This window comes from Centropristis striata, chromosome 8 (assembly GCF_030273125.1).
Source record: "Centropristis striata isolate RG_2023a ecotype Rhode Island chromosome 8, C.striata_1.0, whole genome shotgun sequence".
In the NCBI taxonomy this organism is placed as follows: domain Eukaryota; kingdom Metazoa; phylum Chordata; class Actinopteri; order Perciformes; family Serranidae; genus Centropristis; species Centropristis striata.
The window spans coordinates 39,624,358-39,651,258 of record NC_081524.1 but is presented as its reverse complement, the minus strand read 5'-3'; the positions used below and the strand labels follow the sequence as shown (position 1 = coordinate 39,651,258).

Sequence of the window (26,901 nt, the reverse complement as noted above, 5' to 3'; positions counted from 1 at the left end):
TTTCCTTATTTTCTGTCATATCATATACATAAACTTAGTGTTGGATGTTCATAATAAACACGGCCAAAGTTCCGAATGTGGTAGATGTACAGTACAGGCCAAAGGTTTGGACACACCTTCTCATTCAATGTTTTTCCTTTATTTTCATGACTATTTACATTGTAGATTCATCAAAACTATTAATGAACACATGTGGAATTATGTACTTAACAAAAAAGTGTGAAATAACTGAAAACATGTCTTATATTCTAGTAAGCAAAGGGTGGTTACTTTGAGGAATCTAAAATACAAGACATGTTTTCAGTTATTTCACACTTTTTTGTTAAGTACATAATTCCATATGTGTTCATTCATAGTTTTGATGAATCTGCAATGTAAATAGTCATGAAAATAAAGAAAATGCATTGAATGAGAAGGTGTGTGTCCAAACTTTTGGCCTGTACTGTATATAAATGTAATGTGAGCAATGTTTGTTTGTCCCAAATTTCTATACATGTCATGCTACACAGTGCTAAATGTAGCTTCATGCTATCAGACAAACTCAGCCAATGTTAATTTCAAATCAAATTTGCACAAGAACATTTACAATTGTGTAGTTTTTTTTTTTATTTAAATAAACAAAAAAAGTACAGTACAAAACAGGTCCCCTTTAACCCATTGAAGCCTGGAAAGCAGATACGTCGTTTTTTAGTATTTGTATAAGCTCTCAAATACTTTTTGAATTTCATTTCTATCTGCTACAGAGGCTGAAAAATCTATTATTTAGTAGAAGCGTTGACACTTCTGTTGAATTTCCAGGAAAAACTTCAGGTTTTAGGGGCTGATTTTAAAATCGGCCAGAGGTTTTACAGGCAGTTTTAGGCGTCAATGGGTTAAACTACAAAAAGAAAACAAAGAATTGCTTCATAAGACAATTTGCTTACGGCAGAAGGTGCTATTCCTCCACTCTCCGATTTGTATCTGGGCATTTTGACAGGCGGCAGCATATGCCTCCAGAACTGGGCAGAAGGCTTTCTGAGTGTCATTACTAGCGCACAGGTCAAACATGCTAACGGCTTCAGAGATCTTGGTGTAGTTAACAACTTCCTGGCACAGTTGGAATGGATTTTGTGGTGACCAAATGTACTCGTGCATTGCGATCCACTGACTGGCCACATTTTTGTCTAACAGCTGTTGTGTAGAGCAGCGTGGGCATGAATCTCCACAATCTGCTGTGCAGCGAGCTTCCTGATCAGGAACTCTCCAGCTCCAGCCGAAGGTGGTAGCATCCACAGCCTCACCCTGAGGGGTCCTAAGGTCGTCTTCTTTGATGCCATTATTATTCCCACACATGCCATTGACTTCTGTTGAATCAGAGAGGAGGACTGTGGCAGTATGAGAGCAATCATACTTAATTTGAATGCCAAGGCTAGTATCCACAACAACGAACATGCCACTCTGATAAATCTTCACACGTCCAAATGGCAGATTTACAGGTAGTAGCCTCTTCTCTCCATTTATCTGTGGAGAAAGCACACACACATTGAAGGAAAATGCCACTTATGGTTGACTGAAGGTTAAAAGGTAACACTTTACAATAACCAACTAAGTGATGTTTATCGATTTATAAACCAATTATTCAAATCAAAATTTTATATAGCACTTTTCATACATAAAAATGCAACACAAAGTGTTAACCATTTACAAAGTGCTATACATATTTAATCGGTATATGTTTTCAACCGATTTCTTAAAGATATATGGATCATTTCAAAATCATTAACATACTTAATATGGTGTTAAAAATGTTATAATGATTGCAACTAAAACTATTATAATGTAATTGTCTGTTGATGGTAAATTAACTATAAACTTACATTAATACACCATCTATTTGCCATTTATAAATGATGTAGTCAGTAAAACATTAATGAATTATGTATTTACTATTCTAAAAAGGTCAATATACGGTTTATAAATGATGATTAAACTATCTGTTTACCATTTATAAATGATGGTTATTGTAAAGTGTTACCGGTAATGATGCAACAGTTTGCATTTGCTAATTTAAACTTACCCAAGCATAGCCTTTTTCCCCTCTGTGGATAGTAATATTGTCTTTAGCCACTTTGATATGAATAGCTTTAAGAGAGGAAGCCTCATTGGGGGTCCTGTCTTTCTCTACCCCAACCCAAAATGTCATATTCTCACTGGAGTCATTCAGTAAATGCATTAGAGTGTAGCTACAGTTTCCTAGGAATTCAAACACTTTTCCATCAAAAGTGTAGAAGTGGGCGCCTCCAAGTACCCAACACTGTCTCTGCTGAGGTCGGCTCTGGACACCACAACTCTCTCCATTTACACAGATTTTATCATCTGAAAAAAATGGGTGGGAAAGTATCTGATTAATGGCAGTTTAGGTTGAAAACACATGCAGCTATAGATATCTGAAGACCAGAACATCTGCTGAAAAACAGGAAATTAATGAATATAATTCATTACCAAATCTGCTCATTTTTAGTTAAGTCTGTTTCTGCAGTAACAAGTAAAAAAAAAATAATTAAAACTTTATCTCAAGTGCATCAATTATAAATACACATTAATCTGCGGTGTATTATAAATACAAAATTTAAATTTAACTTCTGTGGAGGACAAGTTAAATAATAAGAGGTGCATTATTACTTTTGATTGACAAGCACTGCAATTATGCTGAAGCACCCCCAGGAAGAGAGGAGATTTTTAAATAGATAATGAACTATTCAAAGGGGTGATGGTTTAACCTCATTTTAGATCAAATGGCAGGAAGGAAGAACACCTGTGTGCTATGCATGAAGTTGCAAACAGCCTCAGCAGAAAAGCAAAGTGAAAATAAAATTTGATAAAGCAAGACTGAAGTGTTGCACAGTCAGTGGTGGAAAGTAACTAAGTACATTTACTCAAGTACTGTACTTAAGTACAGTTTTGAGGAACTTGTACTTTACTTGAGTATTTCCATTTTATGTCACTTTTTACTTGTATTTCATTTTTAGGCAACTATTGTTCTTTTTACTCCACTACATTTAGCTGCCAGCTTTAGTTACTTTTCAGGTCGAGATTTAACATGAAACATAATAGATTTAAAATTTGTACTAATTAAACCACACAAAAGTATATTAAGTAGTTAAAATGAGCCCTATGTTGACAACAGTAAATTCAAAGCCAACATAAATGCATCAAAAATACAATAATATATTTGGACAATCTGACTGAGTCCATTATGCATTGCAAATACTTTTACTTTTGATACTTTAAGTACATTTTGATGCTGATACTTTTGTACTTTTACTTAACCCATAAGAACCCAGACCCAGTTATCCTTAAAGGAAAATTATGGGGGATATACCACAGACCAAGTGGACCACATAGAACACATTTATGATGTTTTAAAAAAAAAAGAAAAAAAAAATACTACCCCTAAATGTCAAAGATCTGTGATGTGACATAAACGTTACATTGGGCGTTTATGGTATTTGTGTTCATAATATTTCTTGTTTTAAAATAAATAAACTAGACATTTTCTGCTTACAGAAACACAAATTTGACTTTTTCTTTGCATCTCCACAACATATCAAAATTGAGACATTGATAATGCTGTTTAACAACAAATTAGCACAAATTTTCAGATTTGTTTTTTCGTAAAAAAAAAATAATAAATAAAAAACAAATAACCATTTGCCTTTGTTTGCATCTCCATAACATATATCACAATTGTGATAGGAAATATGGTCAGAACAAGTTAAATGCAATACAGGACACACTATTAATGGGTTAGACTTGTTAAATGGGTTTAATCTTAGATTCTAGACGATTTAAAGTGTTTGTTACAAGGGTGTCACCATAGGTTCTTATGGGTTAAGTTTTGAATGCAGGGCTTTTACTTGTAGGGGAGTAATTTCACAGTGTGGTATTAGTACTTTTTTACTTGAGTAAGGGATGTGATTACTTCTTCCACCACTGTGCACGGTGCAGCTGAGTGAACAGCAGTTAGCCTGTGAGGAAGCCTGCGTCACCAACCCAACAGATCCAGCTGGGCCTACCTCTCCTTGCACACCCCCAGGTGTTGTTAAGGGTGCAGTTCTCTCCCTCGGGGCAGGAGGCTGGCTCACAGCACATGGTGGCAGTGGAGGAGCAGTTACAGCGCTCCGAGCATCCCTCAGCCCACGATATCTCCCCGATCTACAGAGAACAGTGAGTCACTGTTGATGGCTGTTACCCAATCGTTCTCCAAAACACAGAGCAGACAAACAAGCCAGGGGAAACACAAAGGCCTCGGATTATGTGATAAGTCATGGCATACATACAGGTGAGGCACACGTACAGTACGTTCAGCCAAGATATTAATGAGTCATGTTATTAACAGTAGTAGGGCATGTCACTTGTTTAGCTGTTAACTGTTGCAACATGTCTGCACCTGCAGTGGGGTCACATGTCAATTAGTCACAACACCTCCATGAACAAATAGGTTATCAAAAGTCAAACGTAGCTGCAATTTTCCGTGACAGTCGAGGTGATTTCACTGAAGAAAAATCATAAATTAAATGCTGTAAAATGTATATGCAGGCTAGTATAAGCTAAATAATGTGTAGCCTCTCACCTCATAGTAGTGCCCAAGGTAAAAGCAACCACATTTCTCAGTTTTGACACAGCCATTTCCACTCTGCATGTATCCAGACTCACATTGACATCCCTCATAACAGGCCCATGGGCAGGGGATATCGGATAAAATACCACAGGACTCAGGGCACGCATTGACACATACATTATAGTGAGAGTTTTCAGGGCATGAGATCGCTGTGGGAGGGGAAAAAAAAAAGAAAAAAGAGGACACATACTGAACAGAGTCCAGCTAGCTTTACGTCAATCAGGCAACTTCACAGTATGGTGCTAGCAGAGTTCTAAAAGTACAAGCATGTGTGCAAATCAAGGTTATAATAGTTTTGGATTTTTCAATAGTTTTAGTTTTAATTTTGTTGTGAATTTTTGTTTTCAAATTCAGTTAGTTTTAGTTAGTTTTAAGAGTGAGTTTTTTAGTTTTAGTTTAGTTTTTAGTTTTTGAAAACGCTTAGTTTTAGTTTAGTTTTTATTAGTTTTAGTGTTTTGTTTTTGTTGGGTGTGAGATTCAAAGTGGTCATAATAAATTTTGCCTTTATTTCCTTTGGTTTATCATCTCAGCCCCAATAAGGTTATTAACTGTTTTGTATTTTGGTTGGAGTGTAAACATCCCAGTCTCAGTAAACATATTCACCATGTGTTGCATGTTCAAACAGAAACACTGAATTATGAATGAAAAAAGTTGACAAAAACGAAAACTAAGGACATTTCCACTATAATTTTAGTTAGTTTTAGTTAGTTTTGTAACCACACAATACAGTTTCAATTAGTTATCGTTTTTTTTTTAAAACTCTAGTTTTTATTTTTATTTCAGTTAATGAAAATGTTTTCTCAATTCTAGTTTTCGTTAACTATAATAACCTTGGTGCAAACCTACATGATTTATATGCATGTGCACACCATGACAGACTGATAAAACAGCATCTACATCAGGGGTCTCAAACTCAAATTACCTGGGGGCCGCTGGAGTCAGTATCAAAGTGACCAAAAAAAGAAAAAAAGACGGAAAAAAAGCTAAATTACGTAAAAAAGACACAAAATGACCATAAAAAAAGACACAAAATTACCAAAAAAAGAAAAAAAGACGGAAAAAAAGCTAAATTACTTTAAAAAGACACAAAATGGCCAAAAATACACCGAATTACCAAAAAAGACAAAATGACAGAAAAAAAAAAACACTAAATTACTTTAAGACAATTATTTTTTTAAAGACACAAAATTACCCAAAAAAGACACAAAATTACCTAAAAAAAAAAAGACACAAAATTACAAAAAAAAGACACAAAAGTATTTAAAAAAGACACAAAATTACCACCAAAAAAAAGTAATTAAAAGGGACCTTATACACACACAACACGGTAAAGTGCCATTCATATAAAACTCACATTAAACTTTCATATCAAGGTTGGGGCCACAAAATATCGTCACGAGGGCCGCAATTGGCCCGCAAGTTTGAGACCCATGATCTACATGTTAGAGAGTGTAGATTAATACTCACAGCACTTCTCACCCCTCCACGGTTTGACCTCAGCTCTTGCCTCCTGGCATGCAAAAGTGTATTCTCTCAAACTGCTGCAAAACAATTCTTGGTCCCCATGAGACACACACAGGTCGTTCACACAGTTCTGATAGAAGGGCTGTGGGTCCACAGTGGCGTGACATCCACCAAAGGATCCTGCAGGAGCAAGCAGCACGCCACACAAGTTATCAGATGCAAATTCAGCTGCCATGGTAGAGTTGCACGCCGAGCAGGAATCAGACTCTTCGGAGCAGTTTGTTCCAGGTGGTGAAAGCGACCAGGAAGATGCAAAGATGGAAACATCACTTGCAAGGCTGCCATTTGTGATCTGGTCATCTGTTGCAACAGCATTGGCTCCACACAAGCCACACATTTTTCTATGGGAGGCAGGAATCTCCATTTGTATCAGGTTCGGCCCTCCATAAGTGACAACAATCCCCGAGTCTACAACAAGACGAGTCAGCAGGCCAAAGTGGAGGATCGCCATGTGGTCCAGCTGGACAGGAAGACGCCTTAAAACACCATCAACCTGGAAAAATGACATGTTAAAGTTACACATACACTCAAAAAAATAACTCATTGGATGAACTCAATTCAATTGTGGGCAGAATTCAACCAACAAATATATGTAGCCCAAACTCAAAACAAGTGCATCGATGCAATATAATGTATTTGAGTTAATGTAGCTCACTTTTTACATTTGGTCGAACTCAAATTAAAAACATGCATGTATTGTATTTAACCCATTGACGCCTGAAACGCCTGTAAAACCTCTGGCCGATTTTAAAATCAGCCCCTAAAACCTGAAGTTTTTCTGGAAATTCAACAGAAGTGTCAACGCTTCGACTAAATAATAGATTTTTCAGCCTCTGTAGCAGATAGAAATGAAATTCAAAAAGTATTTGAGAGCTTATACAAATACTACAAAACGACATATCTGCTTTCCAGGCTTCAATGGGTTAAATTGAGTTACCTCAACTCATTTATGTCAAGGAGAGCTAAAATAAAGAAATTGTGTTCGTTCAACCTGAAAACATAGAATTGGAAAACTGAAAGTCGTTCTTTTTGGGTTGAAGGGAAGGACAGGGGAGTAAATTAATACATTTTAGGTTCTTAAACTACTTTTGATTTGATTTTAATTGATATATTTTCATTAGACAAACAATACATTAATGTGTCACATCTAAGAAGGGCTTGAATCATTTTTTTGAGTGTAAGGCAGCTGTTCTCAACCTTGGGGTCGGGACCCCAATTGGGGTCGCGAGATGATTTCTGGGGGTCGCCAAATCATTTAGGAAGTCAGCTCTGTCTCCACTGTGTTAAAGTGTTCATGTGTTTTAATCTTTTTGGTCACTTAATGTCTTTTTTTGGTCATTTTGTGTCTTTTTTTTGGTCATTTTGTGGTCAATTTGTGTCTTTTTTGGTCATTTTGTTTCCTTTTTTTGTAATTTTTTCTCTTTTTTGGGTTATTTTGTTTCTTTTTTTGGTCAATATGTGTCTTTTTTTGTAATTTTGTGTCTTTTTTTGGTTATTTTGTGTCTCTTTTTTGGTCAATTTGTGTCTTTTTTGGTCAATTTGTGTCTTTTTTGGTCAATTTGTGTCTTTTTGTGCCTTTTTAGTCATTTTGTGTCTTTTTTGGTTATGTTGTGTCTGTTGTGTGACAACATGCATGTTAAATTGGGGGTCGCGACTCAAAAAAGGTTGAGAACTACTGGTGTAAGGCACAATAAAAAAAAGTTCAATTTGTAAATGCACAACTGCTTACCTTTACTTTCCCCAAATGCTCCATCTGCAGAGACATGTTGACTCCATGGACCCTGATGTGCAGCTGTCCTTGCTGGACAATAACCGTGAGGTCAGACTCTTCCTGGTCACAAACCTGGGACAGAAGATAACGGCAGCTTCCCATATTAAAGTCAAAGCGGTGTCCATCATAGCTGCTGAAGTGTCTGCCACCCATGACTGCACATTTAACAGGTTGTGATGCATGACATGCCCTGTGGCCATCATGGAAGCCACATTTTGTTCCATTTGGACACGTGTGGTTGGTGCATTGCACTCGGCCGTGGCCCACGCAGACACAGTGCAGCTGACAGCGCTCATCAGGGTAGAAGGTCTCCTGGATTTCATAGTAAACATCATTATAAATGCAGCCACACTCAGAGTTTGGTACACATTTGCCACCGCTGTGGAAAAAGCCAGGAGTGCAGAAACAGCCCTCTTTGCATTTCACTGCTTGAAGACTTATGTATTCTACACAGTCGGATGAGTGACTGGAGCACAGGTTGTATTCACTATGAGGTGGGCAGGAGAGAGCTAGGAAAAAAGGAATAAGAGCAATTTAATTCAAAATATTAACATTCTTCTATTAACACTAAAAGTTTGGGTAACACTTTACAATAACCAACTAAGTAATGTTTATAGACCAATTATTAACCATTTACATCAAGTGCTAAACATATTTAATCTTTAAATGTTTTAAAACAATTTCTTAAAGTTCTATGAATCATTTCAAAATCATTAACATACTTAATATGGTGTAAAAATGTTAAAATGTGCAACTAAAACTACTAATAAACTATTAATTATAATTTAATTGTTTGTTAATGGTAAAGTAACTATAAACTTACATTAATATACCATCTATTTGTCATTTATGGATGATGTAGTCAGTTAAACATTAATAAATTATGTATTTACCATTCTAATTGGTCTATATACGGTTTATAAATCATGATTAAACATTAATAAACTATCTGTTTACCATTTATAAATGATGGTCATTGTAAAGTGTTACCAAAGTTTGATTTCACCATGGTTACTCACGACAAGAGCTGGACGTCCTCCATTCATCCATTAAAGCTCCCATTTCTTGACACACAGCAACATAGCTGGACAGAATATGACACAGTGTAGTCTGGTTACTATAACAGAGATCATGAACACAGTTATTGTAGAAATCTTCTGGACTGATGGTTTTGTGGCAGCTCTGGAACACTCCATCTGTATCTAGTAGCCTTCCACAGAAATCTTTCCCCTCATAAAGAGCCTTTTCTTGTGAATCGCAACCTGAGGTGTTCATAGGCACATCCAAGCATTCCTGCTCGCTGCTGGTCTGCCAGTATTTAACGCTTTGAGAAACATCAGTTTGGTCGTCAGGCTTCACATCATCTTCTGGATCTCCATTAAAGTTCCCACACAGTCCACAGAGATTACCAGAGAAGACCCTTGGCATTTGAACAGTCAGGACATCAGAGCTGCACGCTACAACAAGGCCAAAATCTGTCTCCATACGCTTTGAGAGGCCGTTCATGTAGATTTTTACTCTTCCTACGCCTGTGATCAATACAGATGGAAGACGCAGTAGCAGACCATTTACCTGAAACAACAAGGAAAAAAAAACATGAATTTGTCAAGCATTGGGTGGATTACAACGCAGGCCTACTAGGCTCAGGACCCCCTGGCCTACACTTGCAAATGTCACTTGAAGACACATGTACTGACCACAAAGAGAAAAATAAGACATATGGCTATAGAGACACAAAGCTACTAAAAAAAGGGGCACACAAATATCACAAGAGAAAATACACAAATCTTCAAAGAGACAGCAACTACAAATGACCACAAAGACACAAAACTACTAGAAAAGAGACACAAAAAGACCACAAGAGCCACAAAATTACTATAAAAATTACTACTGCATGGACACAAAATTACTAAAGGGGCAAAATACAAAAAAAAAAAAACCAAGATGCATAATGAAGGAGAGACACAAAACCAATAAAAATAAACAGGTAAAACCACTAAAGTCTGTGGCTCTTCTGTGCTCCTTTAACCCACCCATGTTGTCTAGATGTACTGTGGAAAATAAATAAACCTACCTTAACTCTGTTGCTCCAATCATTTGATATTTCAATGGTATAACCAGAAGCCACGATTTTAACATGCCGAAAGGAAACATTTGTAGCATCCACCATCTGATTCTGGACCTCTACAGTAAAGTCTTGCAGGGACCCCCAGGTGGGACAGTGAGAGGTGAGAAGGTAAGTACAGTTGCCATAAACATCAAAGTTGCTCCCATCAAAGGTGGTATAATGAGGATCTCCTTTGGCGATGCACAGCCCAGGACCATCAGCATGGCAGCCCAGGACTCCATTCAGAACCTTGCACACTTTCCCATCCTGACAAGGAGAGCGAGCACACATCACCTTTTTGGAGCTCGGCTGGCAGACACATTCCTCCTGGCAGAGTTCGTCCATCCAGAAGTTCTCCTTGGGGAAGTAGTAGGAACCTTGGTGAAGACAACCACACTTGCTATGTGGTACGCACTTCCCACCACTCAGCAAATACCCCTTGTTGCACTGGCATGACTCCACACAGGGAAGGGTGCAATTACGATGGGCGTCTGGGTGACCACAGGTAGCAGGGCAGGCAGAACCACAGCTCTCATAGTGGCTGTTCACAGGACAGGACATTGCTGTGAAAGTAACAAAACATTTTTAGCATTTTATGCTAGCCATGTTACAATTAACCCTCTATGGCAGCTATTCTCAACCTTGGGGTCGGGACCCCAATTGGGGTCGCAAGATGATTTCTGGGGGTCTCCAAATCATTTTGGAAGTCAGCTCTGTCTCCACTGTGTTTAAGTGTTCATGTGTTTTAGTCTTTTTGGTAATTTTATGTCTTTTTTTGGTAATTTTGTGTCTTTTTTTGGTAATTTTGTTTCCTTTCTTGGTCATTGTGTCTTTTTATAGTCATTTTGTGTCTTTTTTTTTATCATTTTGTGGTCAATTTGTGTCTTCTTTTGGTCATTTTGTGTCTTTTTTGGTCATTGTGTGTCTTTTTTGGTCATTTTGTGTCTTTTCTGGTCATTTTGTGTCTTTTTTGGTAATTTGTTTACTTTTTTTGGTCATTTTGATTCTTTTTTGGGTGATCTGAACTGTGCGTGTGAGATTGTGTTCAGTGAGCGGGGTCGCGGACAACATGCATGTTAAATTGGGGGTCGCGACTCAAAAAGGTTGAGAACTACTGCTCTATGGTACACATTATTATGCCAGTTAGGGAAAAAAAAGTTTGGAGTGTTTTTTGTCTTAAATTAGACTAAATAAACATTATCTGAAGAAAAAAAAAATCAGAAGTTTTTGGGGTTTGTTGTCCGTAGGCAACATTGTATCATCACAGTGCACAACTGAAAAAGAAAGTTTTTAAATTAATTTTAACATAATTTATTTTAAGATTCAATAGCTTCAACAGGGTACAATACATACCATTTCAAATTTAAAAACATTATAAAAGGATCTTTTTTAACCAGTTTCTTGTCTGGATGTTGCCTGTAGGCAACATTGTACCATTGAACCAATGACCCATTGAACATGCTAAGTATATGCAACTATCAAAAATGAAGGTTTACTCACCTATCAGTAGGAATATATATTTTTCCAGATGGAAAAAAGGGCCAGGAAATGACGTTTTGAGTGACTTTTTTGTGACACAAAATGGCAAAGCTGTTTCCTTTGAAAAAGAGTCTGCAAAATAGGGTTTCAATATGGCCTCCTGGAGGTCATGTGACAAATTAAAGCATTGCTAGTGGTTCCCTATAGTCTTCCCTCTTTATTAAAGTATCACAACACTCAAAAACATGCATTGTACTAATTTGGAAGGCCAAAAATGGGAATGTTGACTGAGGGCAACACCGTACCATAGAGCAGCTGTTTTAGTCTTTTTGGTCACTTAATGTCTTTTTTTTGGGGTCATTTTGTGTCTTTTTGATCATTTTGTGGTCAATTTGTGACTTTTGTCATTTTATTTCTTTTTTTGGTCATTTTGTGTCTTTTTTTGGTAATTTTGTGTCTTTTTTTAGTCATTTTGTGTCTTTTTTGGGTCATTTTGTGTCTTTTGGGTCATTTTGTGTCTTTTTTGGGTCATTTTGTGTCTTTTTTGGTCATTTTGTGTCTTTTTTGGTCATTTTGTGTCTTTTTTGGTCATTTTGTGGTCAATTTGTGTCTTTTTTTGGTCATTTTGTTTCTTTTTTGGGTGATCTGAACTGTCCATGTGAGATTCTGTTCAGTGAGCGGGGGTCACAGACAACATGCATGTTAAATTGGGGGTCGCGACTCAAAAAGGTTGAGAACTACTGCCATAGAGGGTTAAAAAAGAAATCCTATAAACTCACAGCAGTTGGAGATGGTTCTCCAGTTCTGGACTCTGGCTGAGAGCTTCTGGCAGATGTTGGCATAGGCCGTCAAGATGTTGCACATGGAAGAGGAAGCTTCATTGACACACAGGTTGTTCACACAACTACGAACAAAAGGCTCAGGATCAATATACGAGTGACAATCTGCAAATGGTCCATTGCTCCTCTGCAGCAGAGTGCACCCAGTACTGAGGGAGACGCCTTTAATGCCAGGAGATGATTTGGTTTGGCTTTTAATGCAAACTGGACATGAGACTCCAGCACCGCAGTCTTCAATACAGGATCCTGAGTCCCCGTCCACCACCCATTGGAGGGTATCATCTACAATCTGGGTCTCATTGGTTCCATTAGAGGCAATGACGCCATCCAAGGAGCTGTGATTAGCAGCTCCACACAAACCACATAGGACTCCGTATAACTCTGGGCCAACTTCAACCTGGAGATGGTGCTTCCAGTCGTACTGCACAGCCAATCCGAAAGCAGTGTGCAAGACAACACTGGAGCCAGTTGGATCAAAGTTCAGGGAGCCATTTCCTAAGGTGAGCGGCAGGTTCCTTCTCTGTCCGTTAATCTAGGAGTTTAAATGTAAGGATAGACAATGTAAATGAACAGCTACAAAAAGAGTATGTTTAATTTAAGTTCAGTACACTCACCCGAACATGATTTTTGTCTCCTTTAACAATGGAGATATTAAAGCCCTGGATGCTTATCTGCACTGTGTGGATGGTGGAGACAGTGGCACTGTTCAAATATGCTCGCTCTATATTAATCTGTAGTGGAACAGAAGCATTTAAACCCAGACAGGTCGTTTGAACTAAAGTGTAGTTACAGTTTCCCTGTAGGACAAAATCTCTTCCATCAAATGTGCGGTAATAAGAGTCACCCCATGCAGAGCATATTTTAGTTTTCAAAGAACAGCGTGGTTTTCCATCTTTCATAGAGCATTTCCGCTTGTGACCACAGTGTACATCTTCACAAGAAGCTGCAGCTGAAACAGAAAAGGCACATCTACTTGTTATTGTTGCAGATTAACAGTCAACAAGTAATGCAAAGTAATAACAGCCTCAATACATACGTTTTTCACACACTGCTGGATACAGCAGTCTGTTGAAGGTGCTCAGATAATATCCTACATCTGTATGAAGAGAACTGGGCTCTGCATTATCAGGCAGCTGAGTAAAGTTGGGCTTCAGGGAGAATTTAACACCAGAGTTTAAATCTCCTGTGGAAGTGCTGTTATCTTGTGCACTCATATCAGCTGAATCAAACATAGGGACAGTGTGGCAGATATCATCAACAGATGGCAGCACTATTAGAGTTGAAGGACACTGCGTATCGTCATGTCCAAAGAAAACAAGCTGAAACGGGCTGTCACTAGAAACGTGGATTTTATCTGAGGTCACAATTGGGATGACCTTCATTATGCCGCCAACAAGAGACTCGTTCTTCCTCCAGGTGCTCGCAGTGACGTCCAGGTCAGAGTCGACAGCAGACACGGCCAACAGTAAACTCATTCCTGTGTTTACCAAGGGAGGGATAACGTAATCAAAACTCCAGTGTGTGACTGGCTTTAGCTCAGCAAATCCATACAAGCAATCCTCAGGTGTTTGTTTGGAACAGGTAAAACCAACCACTAGGCTCACAGCCTGTTGAGAGTTTAGCTCTGAGCCAGAGAGGCTGGAGTTGCTCTGCAGGTAAACACTCTGCAGCACCCCCATATGCAACTTTAAGACGCTACCTCTGGGATACATGTTGCCTTCAAAGAGCACTTCCCCTGAGAGGAAGATGTCCACTGAAGTCTCCTGGTCTGAGCTGGTGATCACCATCTGGCTGACAGCAGTCTGGTTAGTGAAATGAGGGCTAATAGGATAGTAGTGGGTCCCCCAAGAGGACACATCATGGAGGAGGCTGTGGTCACAACCAGTCTGAGTGCAGAATGAGGCCAGAACTGTAACAGGCCAAACAGAAACCACACTGAGAAGATTAGAGGAGCGATCACTTGTAATCCCCACAGATATTGGCAGGTGAATTGTCTTTGACTGGCTAGCAGAGAGGAAGATGTGTTGCTCAAAGCTGCTTCCCAGAACCGTCACAGTGACTGAGGTCCACACACTAGTTGCTGTGACGGTTACTTGATGTGTAACATTTGCTGCTGGGTCATTATGAGGGGGAAACATAATGAGAAACCTCCTACCAGGACTGGCCACGGACAGGCCTGCAGAGGGAGAATATTAAATTGAGTTTCATGTTTTTATTTAATATAAAACATTTCAATATGCAACCACAACACAACTGCAGGAAATGTGCATATAAAGTGAGAAATAACACAATTTACAGACAAGAGATTGACTACACTGACTGCAGTTGATGGTTTTAGTACAGAAAACACACTTGAATTTATTCACTGAGAGCACGGAGTGAGTTTGCCTGTATGGCCCGTATGCACAGCAAGTCTACTTTTGTATGAGATAAGACTGGTGGTGTCAGGTTTCAACAAACTCAGCAGCCAATGAAGAACTTAGTTCCTACTTCCCGACTGGTTACACCTGTATTAACGTGCACACTCACTCTGGCAGTTTCCATGATAACAAGGATCTTGGCGTGGGAGCAACAACATACCAGCAGTGTATAAGAAACAACTCTGAACAACAGCTCATTTAAATGTAAGTTCACCTTTCAATAATTATTATAAATTAGTATGAAGTTACTTGAATAAAACTGCTGTATTCTCTACCAGTGATTATCTTTTAGCAGAAGATTACACTGTATGAGTTGTCATTGAAAGTAGCAGCTAAATTAACTATGAAACTAAAGCAAATAATCACACTGTATATTTTTAACTTTTAGCAGAAACATTGCAACAAAAAGGGGGAACTGGTGTTGTGTGATCTATTTTTACATACAATGGTTTTTAATCACATGCCACTGCAGAGAAAAGACAACTGAGAATTTCTCAAGACACCAATTACTAACCATAATTCCCTTTAGCAGTGAACGGATTAGTATCTTTTGTTGTTTCGAAGGCTAAGAGACAGCCATACCCCACTCATCACTCAAAACTACACAAACACAGAGGAGACAGCCGAACTGTTGGGACATGTGTTGCAGGTAAAAGAGGTATAATCCTGCTGTAAATACTGAGAGAAGGGCTGAAGGTAAACATGTGTAAGTGTGATAGTGTATCATGACACTTATTTGTTATGGTTCAATATTTTGCTATATGTGGCAATACTGTAAGCAAGGAAATATGTATTCCTTAATTCTAAAAACTGCTATTGCATAAAGACACCACCATATAGTTGAAGAGAAGAACATGCTGGATGAACTGGTTAGGTTGTACTGTGTGCAAATGGCCGTACACTCTAGTTTAGTCACACCAACAAACAATAGCCTTTAGCACTTACCGAGTCCCAAGAGGCACACCTGGAGCAGCAGCAAAAACTGCATGACTGCAGGAATGGAAAAACTATATCTGAGTCAGTTTTCCCTACAGGTAATACAGTTACAGTTTAGGATATTTGCATGCCAGGGAACACAGCAAACTTCCAAACTTAGTGATGAGTAAGCAACACACCACCACCAACGAGGGCAGGAAGGCAGAGCTGGGCTATTAGCGCACCTGGGCTTGTTGCGCCTATCAATCAAGACGTTTTGACGTCATCTAATTAGGCTGCAACTGCCAGGTGATCTGCATTAACTACCATAACTTGGCGGCATACATAATGTGTATTACCACAATGCTTAGGTATGTAATTTGCATGTTCTGCTCCATGTTAAAATACAAATAATCCCCAATCATACATCAAATTTACTGGAAATTGTGACCTTGTTTGTCTCTGCTTTACATTTATATCATTCATCAGCAGTTTTTTAACCTCATAGTTTTCAGGCGTCTGACGTGTCTGCGCTTCTCATACCGAGGTATTTTCCACAGAAGTGAAAATATGACTGAGATGTGAGCATGAAGGGGCAGTTCAGCGTTAAAATGAGGTGGCTGTGAATTCCCTTGTAGGTGAAAGTGAAGTTGCCCTGAACTCGGCCCAGACTGCAGCAGACAGCTTTTCCTGTTAACGAGTCGCTCTGCTGCTGCTTCATCTCTTCTCTCTGACTGACTGACTCACTGACTGACTGACTGCTGTGGTGAGTGCATCACATTTTGGGGCAGAGAGGAGAAAAGGTCACATTAGGATACAATTTTAAAACCTGCAACTCCACAACAGGAGCTTATATTTTGCAATAGAGCTGTCTTTCTCTTGTTATGGTAGGTTATTGGTCTTTTTATATGTTGTCAGTACATAATTCTGTAAGCTAATTAGCATCAGGATGTAGTCTGCTGTTCAACTTCTTCTTTTGCCTCCATATTAAGTAATTGTGAGTCATTTTTGAGTCATTCTCAAAGTGCAACTCATGGAGAGACATTTCAGCTAAACAACAGCAGCAGCTCTGGTGATACAGTGACTCAGTGTGACGAAAAACTTGATTTCAACCATTCAAATGTGCAGACTTCTTCCTTAAGGAAGCCAGGAAGGTGAGGGTGTTGTAAATTCAAGAAAACTGAGCTGGCACACTGCAGCACCCTTCCTCTCACTTCCTGTGTGTGTATAAGATTGTTCTCCATTCACAATGTGTTCATGTGAACCTTTTGACCTTATTTATTAGTCTGTAAACAAATAGCAAGTTCTCTCTGCACGTTGTAAATCAAGCTGCTTGCCCAGGGAGTGTCAGAGGTGAAGCGGGGTACCAAATATTTGTTGAACCTCTTTGCATAGTGTTTTTTTTTTTTTCTGTGTGCACATTTTGTGCTGCTTGTTTCTTGGAGGAGTGATGAGGCTGCATTTCAGACTGCACCCCCCCCAATGTGACTGGGATAGTTCTAGTGATAGTGTTGTTCACAAAACAAAGACAAAACCGCTTTGTCTCCATCTGATAAAAGTAAACCTGAGGTGTACGTGCCCAGAGTACAGTACCGTACGCTCTGAATGGGGTTGTTGCTGTTTCCGTCACGGTAGAGGTAGAAAATACCAACTCTTTTGATGTTAGCATAGTATCATATCTGTTTATTCTTGTGCCTGTTCCCAAGTTTAGAGGGAGAGAGAGAGAGAGAGAGAGAGAGAGAGGCAAATACAGGATGTGTGTCGTTGTCAAGACGGCCGTCATTGTCAGAAGCAGCCTCATATCCTCTAAGTTATTGTACTCTTGGTCTCATTGGTCTGATGCTCAAAAAGTCCCTCACAAATCATCAGTATTGGAAACAACTGCTTAGTTGTCAGACTCACTGTTTGCCGGTGGTGGATTGTTCTCTGTTTTGCAATGGCACCATCTGAGGTATTGTGCATTTTGCTTTATTTTTATTTTACCATTAGTTTCCTTGTTACTTTGTTTGCGGTCCAGTGGCATAGCAGAGTATGTTATGTTATAGAAAAAAATGAATTTGCATCAACCTCACTTAGATAAACAGCTGCAGCAGAGATGGCAGAGTTGAGTAAACATTTCAATAAGAATATTTTCTCTCTTCACTGAAGCAGAGTAAGCTACCACTTTTATAAAATTGAATGGCAATGAATAACAAATGATCTGGTTGCTTTTTCCCTCCTTTCTCACTCACTCTTTTCCCTTCTTGTTGTTGTTGTTGTTGTTGTTGCAGGGCTTATTGTTTTGTAGAGCAAGTCTGTTTTAATGTTGACGCATCTTCACTATAATCAAAGTTTTTCTTTGCTGTCTTCTTTCTCTCATAGTCTTTCACTTGCTTTCCTATGAACTCTGGAGGCCGCAGTAATTCTACCATCTTTAGTGATGGTTATCGCTGATGTCGGAGTCTTGTCAGCGATGCTCAGTGTTGAGCAGCGCGCTGTTATCACTGCAGGCAGATAAGAAACAGATAGTATGTCTCTCTGCATGGCGCTCTGTTTATGTACATGTAGTAAACCTGTGTTTGGGTGTGTATTTTGTTGGTGTAGATTGCAACGGGTGGGTTGGTAGGAGTGGAAAATGATCATCATTCAAAATTAAACCTGGTGAACAAGATCTAGGTGTTGTATGGGCCGGTCTGGCCAGACAGGTATGAGGTTCAGGTTCAGGGTTAATCTGGCTGGAGACGGGAACAGAAACAAGATGAATTCCCCTCCAGCATCAGTCCAGTGTATCAGTCTATGTCTTTTCTTTGCAGCACTGCACTCCAGTTTTATGATTTCTACATTTACCTTCTATGATCTTTGCATCTCCAGCCAGCAGTCTGCTGCCGTGTCTGCTTTATAAGCAAGCCAGTGGTTATTATATGTTGCAAATTGGGTCTGGTATTAAAGAGCAAATTCAATCGGCATTCAAATGTACAAGAATATATTACCCAATTTGAAAAATAATACAGGCGTCAGGAGCCATTTTGATACAGAGGCAGTGGACTGGGTTGATAAATATTTCCAAATTGGATCAGCTTATTATTTCACCCAAAGCGACTCTGAAAAGCAAATTGGATACAGAAGGGGATTTTATTTGCAGCTTCTTAGGTTGTTTGCGTTTGGAGATTTACTGCAGCTATTGAAGAGGCCAGAACAGCCCACACTACACTCCCTCTCCAATCAGCCTCAGCTGTGTGATTAACATCTTTTTCCTACATAGTCAACCAAAATAGTTCTTAATGCTGTTCTGCTAATTTAGCATGAAGATAATCTTGTTGTGGCTGGGGCTGTAGTCGCTCTTGTGCTGCCCTACAGGGTGGACATTTGTCTCGCATGAAAGTTTCTAGACATCCACCGCCACGGCGGCGTTTATAGATGCGATTACAGTTTATGGCCGGGCTCCTGATGCCCAGGTCTGTCATAAAACTGTCAAAAAGCGTATGGAAAGAATGAACTGATGTTGACTAGTCTCCAGTTTTAATGCACATGCCTCTTTGTTTTTCACTTCCATTCACCAAATATGGTAATTAGAACACGCTCGCCATACGGTGAGCATAATCCACTTCCTGAAATTGTAGTAATGAGTAGGATGCTGTAGCTGGTAGCTGCTGTGTGGGGGTGTAGGGTGGGTGTTAGCTGCTGTCTCTCAGAGCCGCCACCTTAACAATGCAGGTCACTTCAGTTCTTTCCACATAGTCATTAACTATGAAGGAAACGAGGACACAATGGACCTACAGTATAACGTTTGTTAATATCAAACATTGTATGACTATTGGTTCCTGATCCCATGCCAACCTCAGTGTCTAAATCTGAGCAATGAGGCTCCATCCGGGACCCGAACTGGAAGAAAGGTCATTCCCATGTTTTCCTATTTTAAAAATATCACCATTCATATTGTGTTGGGTACAGCTGGGGCTTTGTTTAACTGTCCAAAAACATCTGTGCTTCACATTGATGTGGTGGTGATGCAGAGCGCAGGTTGGATTTGTTTTGGGCGCCGTGCCATGAGGAAGTTGTGATATTTTCTCCCCATGAAACAATAAAGAACTCACAGCCAACGTTAGTCTGTCACTTGTTTTTTTGTGATGAGATTAAGCTGATAAATATGTGTTGTAATGCTAACTGGGAAAGAAAAAGTATAAGTTAGATTTTGTCCAAGAATATTGCTTAGCAGTAGAGCTGGATCATATGGAGGAAATCAAATATGACAATATTTTTGACCAAGTACCTGAATATAATTTTTTTTCAATTTTTAGGTTGATGATTGGTGCTTTCACAACATGCTACACAATATGATTTTTGATAAATAATCATCACTAATGTATATATTATTATTATTATTATTATTATTTTTTTTTTTTTAACGAAGAAACAAAGAAAAGAACAGTGGATTACTTATTAGGAGCCACAATATGAAAACAAAACACTAAAACACAATTCTAGACAACAAAGACTCAGGAACATATTTACAATTTAGACAATGTACACACAAATAACATACAAAGAATAATATAAAGGATAACCACAACAACGATACACCAGTACAAAGCCACACGGTGAAAACAGACAGACGACCAAAAAAAAAAATGTAGATATAATGATAATGACAGCAGCTAGAACAGTCTGGTAAGTTCAGAAAATCATTTTAGCCCTTAAAATCCAGGGGGAGACAACATTAACAATATTATATCCAAAATCAGAGATGATGACGACGTTTCCCATATATTATCAATATATTTTACTCAGAAGGATGCAATAAACAAAAAGCTTTATTCATTTCTGTTTTTCCAAGTGGACGTCACTGGACTTTTTGTTGCTCAACACCTGGCGTAGCAGCCGGGCTTTTCATCAGGAGGGAAAATGTTGAATAGACACTTGTTGACAGCTGACTGTGACAGAATCCTCGGAGCATGTTTTCTGCTGAGCACTATGGGAAATAAGCTTGTCACTCACTGACCCTCTCACCACCACCAGCCTCAGATTACTATCTATCTGCATACTTTAAACCAGTTAAAACTGTACAAGGACTCGCTGGCTTGGAATCTGTAGTTTTCCACTGACTAGCAGTTTGTGATCCTGAAACTCAAAGTGCCAGACGAGCCCAATAATAGACAGCATCGCTGCTTTCCATCTCGCCCTATCTCTAAACCAAAACACCAAGATTTCCACGCACATCAATGGCTGAATATTAATAGCAGATATTTTTAACTTGGTTTCTTTTCCCCCCCGCAGCATTTGAAGATGATGCGATTGCTGTTCCTGTGTCTGCTGCTGCTGCTGCCAGCTGCTACCGGTATGTTCTCATCTCTGTGACGCTTGCAGGTGATAAACATCTAATCAGGGGCTATGAATCCCCGCGCCGGCATGTTTTCCTCACCTATGCGTTCTGTCTGTGGAGATAATGTATGCACCCACTTTTGAATTATACAACCACCTAAGAGAGAAGGTGCCATAGTGAAACAAAGGGTTGCAAGGTACAAGAATAACATTAAAGAGAAACATGCACAGTGAAATTAGCAACAACCTCTACAATTCTGTACTTTTGTGATATAGAAGACACTAGAAAATAACAATTAGACTTCACTGCACTACAATAAAACTTACTGTAGCCCAAAATAGTTTTTGTGTTGCACAGTTGTCTGAATGTACCACTATCTTGGATTGTGATGAATATTATTATTTTTTTAAAACTATTAAGAATGTATTCTTATTGTACCTTCTTTTGCAGCAGTTTCAGAAGAGATTGAAGGGTCAGCTGGTGGAGGTATGTCATTCATTTTTATCTGTAAAATAAAGCAAAACAGGAGCATTTTATGAAGCTTTTCAATCAGCAGGGCAAACATTTAATCCTGCTATCCAACAAGTTACCCAGTGAATGGAACAGGTTCTTGCTTGAAGTCAATTTAGGGACATGAATGGAATAATTGGCTTCAAATTAAGCATTTAAATCAACTGGCAGATCACACCTATACACAACAACAAGCAACATGTTTGGTTCATTTGTTTTGAAAGGAATTATCACACTGATATTTCATTCTCAGGGCCTTATGCTGCTGCTTTCTACATGTTTTTTCTCCTGCCATCACTTTCAGTGTTTTGTGCTTGTTTTGACTTGGGCTTAGTGAGTCCTTTAGGCCATGAAGTAATTAACAGATGTCAAGTGTTTGTTGACATGAACTATTTGAATTTCATGTCAAACAGATCAGCATGATGGCAGCATGCTGCACCACAAAAAACAGGTGCAAATTTGCAAAAGCTGACCAGATAAGCACATGCATCCATGCGTTCATGCATTTTGACACACAGCCTCACAAACACTTGACCTCTATGGCAACTTTCAGCTTCCCGTGGCAAAACTGAATTTATTTTCTGGACTGACTGACAGAGTTAGATTGTATAAATTCTATGTTGATTGTAATTCAATGATTGTAAATATTGCTTTCTTTTATTGTTATTAGTTTTTCTTTTCATTTCATTTAAAATGAATAACAGAATTATAATAATTTATTGTAAATATTGCTTTCCTTATCTTGTTATCTTTTTTTCTGATGCTTGCTTTGGCAATATATACATTGTTACATCATGCCAATAAAGCCAATTGAATTGAATTGAATTGAATTGAATTGAATTGAATTGAATTGAATTGAGCAGGCTGTAGAGCTCCTGCTCAAAGCTAAAACACCTTTCCTCAGTGTTTGATTCTCCATTTGTTAGGTGTATAAGACACGCTCTGTCTGATTGGGGCCTCAATGATTTTCCTTCCTTGTTTACAGCTTTGTTATTTACTTTGTGTTTGGGTCACTTGTTTATGGGTGTGGTTTCTTGTTTTCTGCTGTTATTTCCTACAGTTGAAATAGGGTTTGGCTTTCTGTGTAGAGTATTGATTCTTGTTTATAGTTTTTTTCTTGTTTTTTTTTTTTTTTGCTCAGACCTTTTGGTCCTAAACTGACTTCATAAAACTCCCAATCAATAGTTTTGCTAAAAGATTAAAGGTGTTGTCTGTATCCTGACTATTGTGCAGTAAAATAACTATTTGAAAGCATTCCCACTGAGAAACATGCATCCTGTGCTGTCTGTACATCTGATTTCTCCTTAATTCACAGATCAGGAGGATGACGATGAGGATTTATATCAGCGAAAAGGTGAGTTTATTACCTCAGTTCCCGAGAGTAGATGGAGGCCAGTAGGATTTTTCTAGTTTCTGCTACACCACGCCCTCAAACCAACATGGTCTCACAGAAATCCGTGAAATAGCCACGGATTTCGCTTAACTCAAAATCCGTGGAATAGCCACGGAATCGCTCAAATTTCCGTGAAACTGACACGGATTTCGCTATAATGCAAGTTAATGACAGTCATATCCCGTGGCTATTCCAACATACAAAGTGATTATGTACATTCACTGAGTGAATATTTAGAAAATAAAACATATATTTCTCGCTAGAAATGTGATCAAAATCCATTTTTATGCAGAAACTAAGTCAAAATATTGATTTTTCACTAAAAATGAGAAAACTGTCCGCCATGTTTTTTGTTCTGACCGCCGGGACCTTGAAAGTCACGTGACTTGGAACAAACCAATAGGAACAAATATCCATGAAATAGCCACGGGATATGATGTCATTAACTTGCATTGTAGCGAAATCCGTGTCAGTTTCACGGAAATTTTAGTGATTCCGTGGCTATTCCACGGATTTTGAGTTAAGCGAAATCCGTGGCTATTTCACGGATTCCTGTGAGACCAGGTTCCCTCAAACACTGTAATGGGAAACAGGTCCTGAGGAGAGTATGTGAAGGTTATGGCCTCAGTAATTATTGTCAGTAAGTCAGATTGTGTATAGGGTGCTGTAGTACGGTGAAATGTGTGGATCTGGTGCCCCCATTGGCTCTCCCTCCTCCCAACCATTAAGCCCTGAGTGGAATCATTAGCTCCCTGGAGGGGTCCTGTGGTTTCGGCCCAAAGGCCAATGAACACGTCGACATCTTCGCCATCCTGCTGGTCAGCTAATCAACATTGGCATTCTCATTCTCTCCCCACGCCTCTCTCTGTCACTCCTCATCTTCGCCTTGATGGACATTTGATAGAATTACAGATCTGTTTAGAACCGGCTCTGCTCTCAGGGAAGCAGCTTTCTGCAAAGAGCTGCGATTCCTCTGAAGCCTTGAGCTCATGCACAGATTCTTACATCCACATAGCTTTTGGTGGATAAAATGATTAAAATGAGGGTGGATGATTACTTGAACAATACATGACAATAATGCTCTAATTTTTTGTGTGTGAGTTTCTGACTGAAATATGCTGAATTTAGTTTACCAAAATCTTGAATTTATGTTTATGTTTGTTTTTTTTTACTTGGTTACTTGGCATTGCAGAACATCTTATTTATTCTAATTTATTAACCCTTTATCAGGCAAAGAACTATATTTGGTAACTTCAGGTAATATTTTGAGAAAAAAGTTGCAAATTTACTAGAAAAAAAGTTGCACATTTAAGAGATTTAAAGTGGCAAATCTATGTGAAAAAAGTCACAGATTTACGAGAAAAAAGTGGGAAAAAAGCAACTTTTTTCTCCCAGATTTGCCACTTTAATCCTTAATAGGGCACTTATTGAAATACCTGCAAATGTCAACCCTAGAGGAAAACATTTGTAGATTTATGAGATTTAAAGTGGTGAACCTGGGAGAAAAAAGTTGCTTTTTTCCCACTTTAAATCTCTTAAATCTGCAACTTTTTTCCTTGTAGATTTGCCACTTTAATCAAGTAAATCTGCAACTTTTTTCCCAAAATATTACCTGAAGTTACCAAATATAGTTCTTCGCCTGATAAAGGGTTAAAAACACAGTTGGAAAGACTGGTTTTCTTTTAATTTGAATAAATGCTCGATGTTTCCAAAGTCGATGAATAATCATGTTAAACAATGATCTTAAAAAAATTGCCCAAATAATTGTGATTACAATTTTGCCATATTCAAACAGCCCTAAAGCTAGAACGTGTTTTGTAGGGAACAAACAGCAGAACTCATGTTTCCTGTTCTTTTCCTCTCTAGTGGCTTCAGAGGTCGGCTCAGCAGCAGATAAAACTACAGGTGTAAAAGAAACACCAGGTAAGTGATACATTTAATTAAAATGATCAATATGTAACTGTATTAAAATGTTACATAATAATACATAACTAAGAATGATTCAAAAACACCTGCTGATATCAACCTACCTTTGTTTCCTGTTAATTTAATACACTTAAACTTTCTGTTTTTCCTCTTTCAGATCAGTTCACTCTGATTGTCATCGTCGTAGCTGTGGCTGCACTCACTCTCTCAGTTGCTGCAGTAGTCGGTAAGTATTGTGTGTTTTGCTGAGAGATAATCTAGTGATATATGAAACAGTGCCGTTTCATTCTCACATTTGACATATGCACGGCTATAAAGCCCTCGGGTACTTGGCCGGAATCTCTGCAGTCCCTGTGTGCCTTGTAAAGCTGTTAATACTTCAGCAAATATGAACTTTTCTCTTGTATATCCGTGACCTTTTTCAATTTTTCTTTCTTGCAGTCATAATGTTAGTAAGACGCCACATGCACAAGCGGCAGCAAGGGTAAGGTCAAATTTCTTCACTTTCAGAGTTGATATTTGAGAGATGCATGTTCCACTTTACGCTAAGTCAGCCTGCAGGTGACAGAACCAGTCTGGTGGGTAACAGTCATTTCTGCTGCCTTGCCAATGAACCCTATTTCATGCAACTCGTCAGCATCAAAACCTGGAAAAACATTTGGGTGGCAAAATAAAACCAGCATCCACCCATCTGAGCCCGTCTGGACTTGTACAGTAATTAGTGTGACAGCCTGCGGCCCTCCCCTGAACACTCCCCACCTCCACCCGCCCCGTGTTAGCCAGCAAACAATAGCTGTAAGACAGGGCCGCTGGGTCTGTATGACCACATAGGACAGGACACAACTTGTCCAGAAGCTTACCTCATGACCTAAGTTCTCTTCTAAGAAATCAAACAATCCTGTAAACATGATCCTGGCTGCATGACAACAATCTGCCAACAGTCCTCAAGACAGCAGAACAGCCTAAACAGGTTACACAAAGCAACTCTCTGCTTTTTGCCTCCCTTCCACACCTTCCTAATTTAACAGTTAGCTTTCTGCAGAGTAATCAGTTTCTTTTGTTCTGGGGTGCATGATACATGACCTGCAGGTCGGGTCAATGAGGTTGTTGAAGTTCAAGTTAGTCCCCAGAGATCTGCAGCAGCAGGAGGACTTCCATTTATGGAGCAGACACCCAAGACAATCTGCAAGGGTTAAATTCCTCTGCAGGATTACTGGCTGCCTCCCGGGGCTGCAGTCAGCTCTGGCAGTGTTTGGTGCTGACTGATCGCTCTGCTGAAAAGAGGCTTAATCACACAGCAACCTCTGGCTTGTTGGATCAACAGTGCCTTGCCAGGTATATAAGTCCCACCTGGGGATGAGCTGCGTTTTTGAGGTGGTGCAGTCACCGTGCACCTGTCAGAGCCCTGCAGCATGAGGCAGACGTGTCATTTCCTGAATTCCGACACACGGGGATGTTTCTTATGTCTTTCTGCTAACAAACTGAGAAAGAAGCTAAAAATATCTTGAAGATGACATACTTTTGCTTTTGCCCTGTCTCCCCCTCTCTTTCCCTTTATTCCCTTCCTGTGGCCTGTCCTCCCTCCCTCCCTCTCTCTCTCTTCAGGATCTACTCTGTGCCGACGGAGCAGGACCAGAAAGGGGCCGTCTAGTTCCTGGTGGAGTAGCAGTCCTCTAACAAACAGACCAGAGAGGAGCAGTGTGTCATCTGCTCCTCTTTGACTCAGGACAGTTCGACTTCTTTGCACAGCAGCCTGCTTATCACCACAACTGCTCACTCTTTCACAAAATCCTACCAATGCATATGCAATGTGTGTGTGTCTTTTTTTTTTTTTTTTTTTTTTTTTAAACTGTACTTTTGTCTTTGTCCCAGCCGTTTATACTCTACACACACGCAATTTAGCCAGGGACATTTGGAACACGTTCAAACCTTCTAATTGGATTCTATTTGAGGAATCCAAATCAAAGCCAGTGAAAATGGCTTAAAGCCTCTTTTGTTAAAAGGGATAATTTAGCACAGCCAGAGCTCCCACCCTTCTTTTACTACCTGAAACAAGAA

The 26,901-nt window shown here is 39.1% G+C and overlaps 2 protein-coding genes across 4 annotated transcripts in view; one reads left to right on the top strand and one right to left on the bottom strand.

Annotated features, from left to right (window-relative positions):
- Positions 1 to 15,941, bottom strand: part of LOC131975911 (IgGFc-binding protein-like) — a 35,026-nt gene extending 19,085 nt beyond the window's left edge. For both annotated transcript variants that reach the window (XM_059338733.1, XM_059338734.1), the window contains exons 1-12: positions 15,746 to 15,941; positions 13,417 to 14,556; positions 12,995 to 13,329; positions 12,321 to 12,912; positions 10,030 to 10,625; positions 8,975 to 9,527; positions 7,914 to 8,464; positions 6,128 to 6,677; positions 4,613 to 4,809; positions 4,056 to 4,194; positions 2,057 to 2,355; positions 924 to 1,500 (exon numbers count right to left, since the gene is read on the bottom strand). In XM_059338733.1, the coding sequence (XP_059194716.1) occupies positions 924 to 1,500; positions 2,057 to 2,355; positions 4,056 to 4,194; positions 4,613 to 4,809; positions 6,128 to 6,677; positions 7,914 to 8,464; positions 8,975 to 9,527; positions 10,030 to 10,625; positions 12,321 to 12,912; positions 12,995 to 13,329; positions 13,417 to 14,556; positions 15,746 to 15,788 (5,572 nt within the window). In that variant the 5' untranslated portion in view covers positions 15,789 to 15,941. The remainder of the gene's footprint in view (positions 1 to 923; positions 1,501 to 2,056; positions 2,356 to 4,055; positions 4,195 to 4,612; positions 4,810 to 6,127; positions 6,678 to 7,913; positions 8,465 to 8,974; positions 9,528 to 10,029; positions 10,626 to 12,320; positions 12,913 to 12,994; positions 13,330 to 13,416; positions 14,557 to 15,745) is intronic.
- Positions 14,911 to 26,671, top strand: si:dkey-262k9.2 (uncharacterized). Of its 2 annotated transcripts, none has more exons than XM_059338750.1 (8): positions 14,911 to 15,004; positions 20,969 to 21,029; positions 21,465 to 21,500; positions 22,840 to 22,878; positions 24,784 to 24,840; positions 25,001 to 25,069; positions 25,285 to 25,327; positions 26,449 to 26,671. In XM_059338750.1, the coding sequence occupies exons 2-8, from the start codon at positions 20,978 to 20,980 to the stop codon at positions 26,492 to 26,494; spliced, it is 342 nt and encodes a 113-aa protein (XP_059194733.1). In that variant the 5' UTR covers positions 14,911 to 15,004; positions 20,969 to 20,977; the 3' UTR covers positions 26,495 to 26,671. The 2 variants fall into 2 exon arrangements, with proteins under 2 accessions (XP_059194733.1, XP_059194732.1); XM_059338749.1 differs by lacking the exon at positions 14,911 to 15,004 and adding an exon at positions 16,455 to 16,481.
- The last annotated feature ends 230 nt before the right edge of the window (positions 26,672 to 26,901 follow it).